At 41.6% G+C, this 12,053-nt stretch overlaps 1 protein-coding gene across 4 annotated transcripts in view; it reads right to left on the reverse strand.

The window, feature by feature from the left end:
• Eip75B (Ecdysone-induced protein 75B) overlaps positions 1-12,053 on the reverse strand; it is an 84,575-nt gene that overhangs the window by 1,846 nt on the left and 70,676 nt on the right. For 3 of the 4 annotated variants that reach the window (XM_013326735.1, XM_013326736.1, XM_013326737.1), the window contains exons 2-4: positions 10,939-11,027; positions 3,647-3,791; positions 37-272 (exon numbers count right to left, since the gene is read on the reverse strand). In XM_013326735.1, the coding sequence (XP_013182189.1) occupies positions 37-272; positions 3,647-3,791; positions 10,939-11,027 (470 nt within the window). Of the gene's footprint in view, positions 1-36; positions 273-1,397; positions 1,819-3,646; positions 3,792-10,938; positions 11,028-12,053 lie in introns of those variants that run through there. The other variant, XM_013326738.1, reaches the window with a different exon arrangement.

Below are 12,053 nucleotides of genomic sequence, written 5' to 3' on the forward strand. Positions count from 1 at the left end.
AGACATATTTACATAAAAAAGTATATGTTAACTCACCAAAGTGGGTTGTGAGTAGGTGGGACAGTCGCGAGCGCGCGCACGCATAGCGGCGACGCGATCGCGTGTAAACTCGCAAGTGTCGAGGTGGGCACGCACTACGCGGGCCAGCAGCCGCGGCGCGTCTTCCAGCTCGGCAGCCGCGGCCTGCTCGTGTGCGCGCGACGATGACGACTGCTGCATGGCGGCCAGGATGCGCGCCTTCTCTCTCTTCGGAACGCGTCCGAATCGCACGGCTACGACAAAACAAAACACAAGTTCAAAAACATGTCCAAATGTCTAATTATTATTATAACTATATTATTATTATGAAACAATATGGGCCAACCGTTAAAAGTGCATTTCGTTCCACCCCCTGTGACCATCTTTGTTTGTTATAAAGTGTATACGGGGCTAAGGGAGGGCTTGTTGGGCAAGGTCGCGGCTCTATAGTTGAAACGGCAGCTGCGGGCCGACATGAACGTATACGGGTGCTCGGGCACGCGCAGCTGACGCGCGGGGTAGAGTTCATCGGCCGTCGCAACGACCCCTCGTTCGTCGAGCACACAGCACAAAGCCGAAAGCGTCGCGATTCAGTGAACTAATTCGAATGAAGAGTGACAAAGCGCGAGTCGCGAGGTCATATAAAAAGTGTTACGACTTTCTCGCGCTCGGCGCTTGGCGGGGCGGCGCGGGACTGCGCGGGGTGCGCAAGCGCCGGTGAAAGTGTTCGCGGCCGACGCACGATTGAAAACGAAAGCGGAGAGCGCCCTCTCGCCATTTCTCCTGACTTTCCCTGGCCGATGTGGGCCGCACCAGATGTTCCACCTATTGTTCGCTATCGCCCGATCGAAACTGTTTCACTTTGTGTCGTTGACATTGTTTCACAATGCTTTATTGATATTTTCGCTCGATTACATTGTAATACTTTATCATAAAATATTGAACACTAGATTTACAACAAATAGGCAGTAGGTCACTAATATTAACTAAATTTAAGTTTCCTATAATTTTATTTATTTACCTATTACTATAATAAAACTATTACTTATTAAAAAAAATTACAAATTTGAATAGGAAAAATTTCAATAAAAGTGTGTAAAAATTAAACTGATTTCAATAAAAAAATCACATTAGCAATAAAACAATAAAAAAAATCTGTTACTCTGAACTAACTGCAGTAACTATTGTTAATTCAAAATAGTTATCCAAAATATCGCAACAATCCAATCTTGATTAATGTTTAAACTTTATGTAAGATATAATTTTTTTTGCTGTTATAAGAGAATTAAATATAAATTGTTTAATTTAATAAAACACATCAACATAGAATACATGTAATTAATACGTGATAAGATGAAATAAACATAAATAATACATACGAGCATTGTGATATTTCACAACTCCGTTGAGGATCCCCTTAAGTATTGGTAAATCTTCTCCCATGTCTGAGACCATATTTGTTTTACACTAATAACTAGTAATTCACAGCCGATGGCCACTGATAACTAAATTGGTAACTTTATGTTGAAGTCAGTTTTAATAAGTGTCACATAGCACAAGTTAATTTATTTATTTTTAAACACAAACACTGTAATCCTTTATTGTAGTTGTGGTAATCCAATGTTTGAGTCGAAGTCAGCGAGTTGCTAGCAGCGAGAGCGGACAGTGAGCGACGCTCGAGTTCTCGTGGCGGACTGGCGAACGAGGCACTGACATAGCGATTGCGATGAGGGCTGACGACCGGTGCGCGGGCCGGACTCCCTCGCACTGCGCCGCGGCGCGCGCCGACACAACCTTGAACTTGAAGCGGGAGGGTAGTGGGGGACCGGGGAGGGGGGCGCCGTCAATAAACTCCGCGCAGATCCCCCCGCCCGCCCCTCGCCCGCCTGCCCCGCTCGCCCTACCTTATGACCCGCGTTCGCAGGTCCCTACCATTCTCAATTTCCATTCCAATCCTATTGCCAAAATAAGATGTCTTCAAATACAAGGACACAATTCTATTTAAATAATTTAAAATAATTCATTGAATACTTAAAGCCATCATGTGTCACGTTGTGGCAGTCTTTTATGTTGTTTATGATGTTGAAGCGGCTTTAATTTACTTTTTTACTTGTATTCACAATATAATCTGATACGACAATAGCAACGTTTTTAAATCGCTTAAAATAATTTGGTTTATAACAAAAACAAAAAAATACATTATGCATCATAACGCGAATGAGCGATTTGATGACTACATTTTTTAAATGAACTTCTCAAAGTGCCCGATTAATTAAAAAAAAAAATTGAACTATAAAATATCAACCTTACTCTTCCTAACTGTAAAACAATCTATATCTGCATTCATCATATTTAAACTCTACCACGTGAAAATTACAGACTTTAAAAAATGATAAGGTGTATAAATATACCCATAATTGATTTAAGTAATATTTTTCAGAAATTGCTATATGATTACAGAGTCTACTGCATATAATTTACCGTTGCATGTTTAGTTTCCTAAAATGAATCGACGTTAGTTCAATTAAACTCCGCACATCAGCCTACAGCGCTGAATTAAAGGTATAGAGAGCGCCATCTGTTATCGAGCGGCAAAACTAAAACTTCGGTTGACTAAATATTTACGCATCTTAAGAACGAAGTGTATGTTGACGTAAATTACAACATTTTAGCGTTATTCTAATAAAATCATTTATTTTACCGCAAAACAGAAATTTTGCCGATATTAATATCTGCTTGTCGATGATCGTATATGTAATTTCCAACTAAAATAATTAATGAGGCCAAGAATATAACTAATATGTTTTGTATTGCTACAAATTGCTTAGATAATGAATCCGGCGAAACTACTTCATCGAGGAGCGTTGAACTGCATTATGAAAGTGAAAACATAAATTTCACTCTCGCGCTTACGAAATGCACCTTTCTCCGCTTTCACGTTGCGTGAACGGCCGCGAGCGGCGCGCGGCTCGCGGCGTGCGGTGTCGCAACTGCCGAATCGCGGAGCGGCGAGCGGCGAGCGGCCACCGAGCGGCCGCGGCCGTCGACCCGCTTAGCGTGCGCTCACCCGCGCTTGCATAACCCACACCCCCCCGCGACCCGCGCGCTCCACCCTGCAGCAATGCGCGCACGGCGAAATAGGATCTGTCCGGCACGCGCTGTGCCGCGCCGCGCGGCCCACTTGCCTGACGAGACCACCACCTATCTACCGTCCACGCCGGATTGCGCGCACGACCTTCCCATGCTAATTGCGTATGCGTGCGGCCCCGCGAGCTGCGACACACACACACACACACACACCCACAAATACACCACCTCACACTGTTGCATAATTCCGTACGCCAAGTGTGAGTCAATTTACGCGCATAATACAAGCCAGATATCCAAATATACGTTTACTTTTTAAAAACTATTATGTTCAAGCAATATCATTTCAATATATTGAAATTTAATCAAGTTCTAACACTTTTAGAAATGTGTTTTGATGGAGTAAAATATTAAATTGTTTTTATTATTAAAGAAACATTTAGTCTAATATTTTTATGAAGAATTAAAACTCATAATAGTTTATAAAAAATCGTAGTCTGTGTAATCAAAAATAAAAAGTTTATAATTCATTGAAACTCACCATCTCTGCTCATGCCGACGGCGATACACTTCTTGAGTCGGCAGTACTGGCACCGGTTTCTGTTGATTCTTAGGATGGAACATTGCTGGTTCTTGGTGCACGGCCGATACTGTATCTTCTGTTGTATGGAGCGGCGGAAGAAGCCCTGGGAATCACAGCTGCAGTTAGTTTCCCGCTCGGGGTCTGAGCTCTCGTCGCTGGAGCAGCCCGAGTCGCTGGACTCGCGACGAGCCTCCAGCATGCTCACGAGCACCGAGTGCCGCTCGCGCAATTCTGCGCCGCACGCCATGCTGCGCCGCGCACTGCACTATTCTCTGCTCTCTCACTGCACACACCGACCGACCGGAGCTACGAGCTGAGCACTACTCTGCGCACTGCACCGACACGTACGGGGGCCGACGGCTGACTGTGCGCCGCCGCTGCGCCGCGCGGCGCTCGCCTACCCGCGCGACCTACTTGCCGGCCGCCGACCCAACCGAGAAAGTGAGAGTGGCCCTCGCCCCGCACCGCGCCGTACCGCGCGCCCTCCACCCTCCGCGCTGCGCGCCCCCCGCGCTCGCGCTCCTAACGGTCCACGTCGCTCTAGAATGCGCCGCCGCTGCTGCACCGGTGCGCCGGATATAGGCCGGGCGCATCCCGGCGGGCGTCGCGGCGTGAGGCCGTTCACCCCGGGTCGACGACCGCTCGATTGCACAACTGCGGAGCGCGCCCCGCGGCCCGCGCACTCCCCCGCGCCCCGGGCCCGGGAGCCGCGCGAGCCCCGGGGCCGACGACCGCGCCCGGTGACGTCAGTCGCGTCACGGCCTACCTCAATGCGCGCGCGCTCCTAGCTAGGGGTGCATTGATCCAATTTCATTATTGATTCAATTAAACGCGCCTTTACTACTGCCGATAGTTTTTATCGCCGCTAGTATAATTTTACTATGAGAACACACTCGATTACTAAACCCCACAATTAATCGTGTTCGCACTACTTCATTATTATTCATGAGAGCGTAAGTTGTTGCTAAGTTAGTATATTTTTTGCGCTTTAAACGTCGACCGCCCCATGATCATTTGAGAGAATAGTTGTCAATTTATTTGATTGTGATTGCGAGTGAATCTAGCCGGAGGAGGTGTAGCTGCGCAGAGGCTGCGCGGTGCGGCGCGGAGCGAACGGGGAGCGCGGGCGGCGCGGCGCGGGGCAGTTCGGCTCGGTGGCCCAATTTCAAGCTGCCATCGATCCATTGTGCGGTGTACGAGTGGCCCATAATTGGCCACCGCGGGCAGTGACCGGCCGAGCGGTCGACGACCGCCGATGCGAAAACAAAACCTTACCTTCCCCTCCCCGCCGCACTTCTTCGCTATTACGATCATAAGTAACGAAAGATATATCGTAGATACGTATTTAGCTTATCCATACATTTATTAGGAAATACATAGTTATGACACGAGCAAACGTTTTGTTAGTTTTATATTGAAAAATTATTTTTCGTGACCTATAAAATTTGTAATAATTCCCAGGACTTTAACAAATAATCAAAATATAAGCTTAATTATAAATTAATGACTTGTTTATTTGGTTTGTCAATTAGTAGAATGATTTTATAGGGTCAACGGCCGTTAATTAAATAACACGGTTACATCGTTTTGAGTTCTAAAAAGTATTCAGTTTATTTTGTGGCCGGCACTCGAGTATTATCTGCAGGCCAAATTCAATTGCAAGTGATTCACATATTACTAGGTCACGTTACTAACGTACTCCTTTATTTTACTCCAATAATTTTAATGAAACTAATATACACAATATTAATACTAAATATTCTTGAATGCATGAGTCAGAATAATGAATAAGAGCTGACCCTACTACTATTAATTTAAAAAGAATTAACAACATTTTTTTAATGTACACATTTGGTTTTTTTTTTATCAATACGTAAATAACTACAGTGTTTATTTATATACCTAATTGATCTATTACATTTTCTCAATCATGTGTCAATTTACATCGCTACTTGCTGATAAACCATCGGAATTAATTAATTTTGTACAGTTACATAGTTTTTTTTTATTAAATTTTGAGCTAAAAATATGTATTTCTTGAGCGAGACGGTTGCGCGGACACAACGCAGAGATGACACGATTTGATTGGCCACTGACTAACGGCATAATACTACTCACTTCTGAATCATCAACGGCCCATATTAATTATTTAAAACCAAATAACTCCTCAACTAATAATAAATGAGTTCTCCTAAATAGATTTACATGCATCACATATAGTTTTTATATAACTTAAGGTACCTACGGATTCAATGATGTTATGTGACATAATGACAACTGGAGTATTATAAAATAGGACAAAATAAATAATTTAATATTAGTTTTTATCCTTCAATATATTGTTATTTGGTTTCATAGTGATAATAATTATAAATTAATCAGAGATATTGAATAGTTTATCGGGGTCAGATTTTTGTTTTGTACATAAAGAGTAAAGCAAGTGTAGGTTGGTATCTGAGGAAACGCTTATGATGTGGCCTCGAGGAGTTTCGACAGCGCTGCGATTTGGGTCGCGCCGCGTCGCTCTCGCATCTAGACTTTTCGACACGACGCTGCGCTCGCCCGCTCTAACGTTACATTGACACAATTCAACGTTTATTGTCGATTGTCGTCGACTATTGCACAAATAAGGAAATTTTTATAATTTAAATTTTGAGTTTATGGTCGTGTGGGGCGGTGACCGAGTTACTTTCGGTTCGTTGCGTTTAGGAAGGTTCTAGTATCGACGGTGCGGCGGTGCGGCGGCTAACGGTGTCGCGGACGACGACTCTGCCGCCGGGGCCCGTTTCAAAACATGCTGACGCATCGCTCGGTTTCCGAGGAAACGACCGGGGAACAGCGACCGACCTCATCGCCTAACCGTCGCTTGGCAGATGTTTACTTGATAACACAAGCAACTGATTCATATCGTGCCTCTGATTCATATATGCCGTTCACTTATCACGTATCATTTTACGACTCAAGTGTTACGTGACGGACATATTTATTCTAGGATAGACATTGCCAAGTATTAAAGGCAATCTAGTCATCCACCCCGACCTTCTTTGTGAAGCGCGAGCACAAGCACTACCTTGCAAATATTACTAGAACAAAACAAATTTGCAAAGATTCAGTTATTCAAAATCTGTTTGATATACAAAATTATAAAATCGAAATATACGAAAACATATTGTTTTTATGTTTAAAAACGTTTACTCAAATAAATACATTATACATATATTGAAGCGACATTAATACCTACTTAAATTTTAAAATAGTAAAGAATTTATTATAAATTGCAATAATTTTTTAATGTATTGTAATTTATTATAAAAAGATAGAATTGTATTGTTTAAAACTAAAGTAAAACGGTGTTACAGTGGAACACAAATAGATATTTGATATTAATAATTCATATGTATAATGTAACAAAGACAGATCGGTGACATGCAGTGTGGCCGCACAGGAAATCGTAAAGGCGGTGCGGCGGGCGGGCGGGGGACTAGAGGGGGGGGTTCGTCGTGGGACGCTCTCAATAAACACAAGCGAGGGGTCGCTGAACTTTTAAGCTGACAGTTAAAAAAAATAATGTGGGTTACGCTCTCGTTGCGTACATACATTCGTTGACCGTAAAAGTTGTTACGGCAAGGAGAGGCTGTAAGAGAGGAGAGGAGAGGTGCCTCGGGCCCGCGCGGGAGCAACGACCTCGCGCCCTGCGGTGCGGATCGGTGCCGAAATTGTGAACGACCTAAAGCCCGCGCTGTATGTCGGTCACTGAGAACAAAGAGACCCGATCTCCTCCCCCCCCCCCACCCCCTGCACCCAACGATTACCTGTATGTTTGTTTACCGTTTAAGGGAGTCCTTATATAATCAGTATTAATTACCATCGTATTGATAACTGAAAGTGATTGAACAATATGTTTAAATGCAAATTAATTGCACTAAATTGTAGGTGTGCGGGCAATCTTTGTCAATAAACGCTCTGGTATGTAGATGCGTGAAAAAAGACTGTTATCAAATTAAATAAAAAATAAAAAAACTGCATCTTCACGAATATTATTCTTGTAAAGATTAAATTAAGTTTATTTAATAAACGTCTGATTTATAAATTTAAACATTAAATTAAAAAACATCGGAGAATTATTTCTGAATTAGCGAACAAAGAGTAGCGCGTTTCCTTGCATCCAACACCTTCAGTGTAACAAAGTTAACTTCTAGTATGTAAATGTATCAGCCCTAATCAGAAGTGATCGTGAAGTGTGAAGTTCTCGAAACGGCGAGCTCTAATTGTTGCTTTGCTTTATAATGTAAGAACGTGCCGTAATAAACACGGGTTCGTTGACATCGGTGCGTACGCCACGCGCCTCGTAGTGAGCCGTAAAAACAAGCCCGCTCACCATTCATTCAACATGTACCGTTCGTGATAGAACATCGCGAGCGATCGTAGCCGAGGTACAGCGCCATCTGGTGGCGAGCAGCGAAACTAACGATTCGATGTTTAATTTCGCCGCCGATAGCTGGCGCTAGACGCAACATTGAATACATTTTTTACAAGAACTGATAAAAATTGTTTTTCAAATATGTTACACTGAATTATATTTGTGATTTATTTATAATTTAGTACACATTGGTACGAATTTTGTTCATGACAATGGGAAATGTTAATTTTAATCGATCAATATCCTCCCGCCGGGTATGTTCTCCCTTTCGTCGACACACAATGAACCAGACGGCGAGAAGGATATGCTTTGTCTGGGTCTCCGGCGGGCAAGTTGTTGCTTAAACCAGTTCACTTGTACACTTGCACTTCTCCGTCTACTTCCTTGCATCGCTTTCACGCTCAACGACCTTTATCAAGTCACCATTCGGTTACTGACATTATATATTTATTAAAATTGGCTTTAAATGGAGCGACTGTTTAAAATATGCATAGTGCAATTTTGCTAATTATTTGAATTAAAATTATATAAATAAAATGTATATTTTCACGAGGTTATGAGGAAGTAAATCAATGCCAATCAGTCGTATCGATCTGAGCACGTATTCGTGATGTTTTTGTTGGCAACCTTCTAGTTTTGTATATTGAAGGAATATCAACACAAGGTTAATATTTGCATACATCAATTATATTTCTGGGTATTTGGGTCGAATTTAGAGAAACACGTTAATTACCTAAACATTCATGAACTGAAATTCTATTATATTATTGAAAATAAACACATATAAATCATGATTGAAGAACTATCCGGCTGAGATTTATTACACTAGAAAGTCAAACTGACTTCTATATAATTTTAGACATTTGAATCATTTGGCGCGAATGACGTGCTTTCGTTACAAAGTCCAGTGTCAGAATAAATAGTGAGGGGACACAAACGTCGACATTTTAGTAAGGCTAGTGTTGGGTCAATACACTGACACATTTTTGGATTTTCTTTCTAACAATACTTTCTCACAAGTCACTTCGCGATATTTCTTACTGTTTTATCTCTTTTTATGGTGTTTAATGATAAGTATGTCGTTAAATGATGCGTCTAGTAAAGTCTTACATAATGTAAACAACAGTCACCAACTGACTATTATAACGATTACATAAATGTCGCGTTAGCAACATTGTGTACGCAAAATACATACTACAAATGGTAACACAGCAATAAAAGTAACAACGTTGTAACGATGCGCTTAGCAACGATGCGGCCAGACGCACCCCCCTGCACCCCTCGTCCCGCACCCCACGGACTTGTGGACGACCTTCGCTCCTTATTTTTTATTTGGGATCACCATGACCGACCTGTTTTTAGTTTAGTGTGTTCTTTTTCCCATCCTTGGTCACACTGGCTAGACTATTGAGAGACAATGTTTTGGATAATCTATACTATATTTATAAATTTCGTATCCTATTGACATAATAAAAATTATTTTATAACAAACTAGCTATCGCCCGCGACTCCGTCAGCGCGGAATTAAAAAAATCTTAATAAGTAGTCTATTACTTCTTACAGACTATGTTCTAAATGTGTGCTAAATTTCATAAAGTTACCTTCACATAAACATCCATCCATTCATCTTAACTTTCGCATTTATAATATTAGTAAGATTTGATAACCGAATTTCGAGATGAAAAATATATCAAATCATACATTTTCTCATGCATATAACATTCCCATTAATATATTCAATATCGCTCTTGATGAATACCTTTTAACCTTATTCCATTCACACTGACCCTACACGAACAATGAATATTTCCTTAATGCTTTATAAAATGCTATCGGCGACCGTTTCCCGTGTGATTGTTCCTCAACAGGTATCTACGGAAAAAAATAATATAACTTTATCGAAATCGGGGCAAGGGACTGACCGGCCGAGGTCGACAGGTACCGGTCCCAGTCGTTCACACGACCGCTTCAAACATATATAAGTGAAACGACGTAAACTATACAATTACTTAAACAATGTATTTACATATAAAGTAAGTTTACTCGTCACTTTAGTTTTTACGTTAAACATAAGTTACTGTACGGATTTGCTTACCTAATAGTTTGCTGAAATATGACGATGTTTATCCTAGAAATTGCAATATATTTTATGTAATTACGACACTAAAATACAATTAAATACACAAAATTAGCGCGTACGAAACCGAGTTAGTTCGCTAGTGAAAAGATACAAGGCGATATCGTCAGTAAAATAGTTATTTTTAAATTCAAGTGTCCCGTTCGCCGGTCGTTATTACAGAGATTGTCTTCCGTGTATCGCGGCCTTGCTGATACTCTAGGACACCCAGAACACTTCCAGTTACAATGTTCACCGAAATTGTGCACACAGTTTTGTGCTGTATTACATACGTTGTAGAGATGCGAGTCGCGCGCGGGTGGCAATGAGGATGTGGGTGTGTTTACCGGGCGCTATTGGCATGATGGCAGTACGAAGCAGAGACGGAGAAAGGTGAGCGGTCACCAAAGTTCTGTACTTCCCGCTTTATAGCAATGCAATAAGACACGTGGGACGTATAACATTCCTATTTCTAAATAAATAATTCTTACAGAACGGTTTCAGTCGTTAGTATGATATGCTTAACGATGCAGTCGGTCAGTGCAGTGAACATTTCGAGCCGTATGATCGAAACATGATTTATATATTTCAAGAGACGAAAAGAGTTCTCTTAAGATGTAACTCTTTTCGCAGCTTGCAATTATGTCATTCTACCTCTAGTGCTTGTGAGCTTGCTGGATGCGACAAAAACATTAAAATAATATCTATATTTACCTTGCAGCCCTCACAGGAATGGACACCGTAGTGGAAACCACTGGCTTTGTCGCCACACACGCGGCACAGCACTGTGGTCCCATCAAATTCTGGAACAAAACAAAACAAGACTATATTAATAATGTATACGTTATCCAAATCGACTATTTTTTTTCTATATCTAGAGAGAAAAGAATCATTTGTAGTACGAAGTTATAAGGCAAATGTGTAGGTTTCCAAGTCTGTCATAGTATATCGAACAAGAGATTAGTTACAGGTGTACGATGATGACGAATGTTTGCACAATTCCGCACACATTGCGGCTGCCCTTGGCGTGTCCAAACATCCTCAGTTAGGAGCCAGGTATGTATAACAAACGAGCAAGAGTACACGTGACCGCTCCGATAACACCCTGACCTTACGTCACCGGCGTACATTCAACTGATACACGCTAAAAAACCTAATAAGTCATACTTTTGTGCGCCAATGTCAAAGTGACCGTTTGTTATTGAAGTCTCCTTTTGTGAAAATTTTATTACTTAATATATTTGCGTGGTATTTTAATTTATAGCGTTTCGTATGTATTGCAGTTGCACGTGCCACAATCTCAGACTCCTCGGTCGCGTGATTTATCGCTCAGTTACAAACTGATTAACTCTTTCGCGATACAGCAAGTTTACAGTCAAGTTAAGTGTTACACAATCACCTATGGTTTGTTTATAAAACACAATATAAACCTGCTAAGTGCTCCAGTCCAGCTCATTGCTAACGCATCGGGTGCATTCTTGTTGCGAGCGTGACGTAATCGCATTTCGTCGCGCGCTAAACTGACACTAGATAGCGATTTTAGAAAGCGCGTCGTCACTCCACTTTACGATGTCGATGAACTTTTACGCATATGATTATATAAGTCTTGAAAATTCTAGTTCGCAAAGAGAGTTGACGCGAGCATATCGAGATAAATGTGTTGTCTATCGCATTCATAATAGAATAATAAATTAACTCAGTGCATCGGCTTCATTAATGGAGTCATTAATGAGTGTTTCAGCTTAAAAAAGAATAGTTAATTGCTAAAGCGATTTGGTTAGTAGGTCAGTGATAGATAGGACCTCGGCCACCACAGGTGTCACGTCTGG

Source organism: Papilio xuthus, unplaced genomic scaffold (assembly GCF_000836235.2).
Source record: "Papilio xuthus unplaced genomic scaffold, Pxut_1.1 DF828780.1, whole genome shotgun sequence".
Lineage (NCBI taxonomy): Eukaryota > Metazoa > Arthropoda > Insecta > Lepidoptera > Papilionidae > Papilio > Papilio xuthus.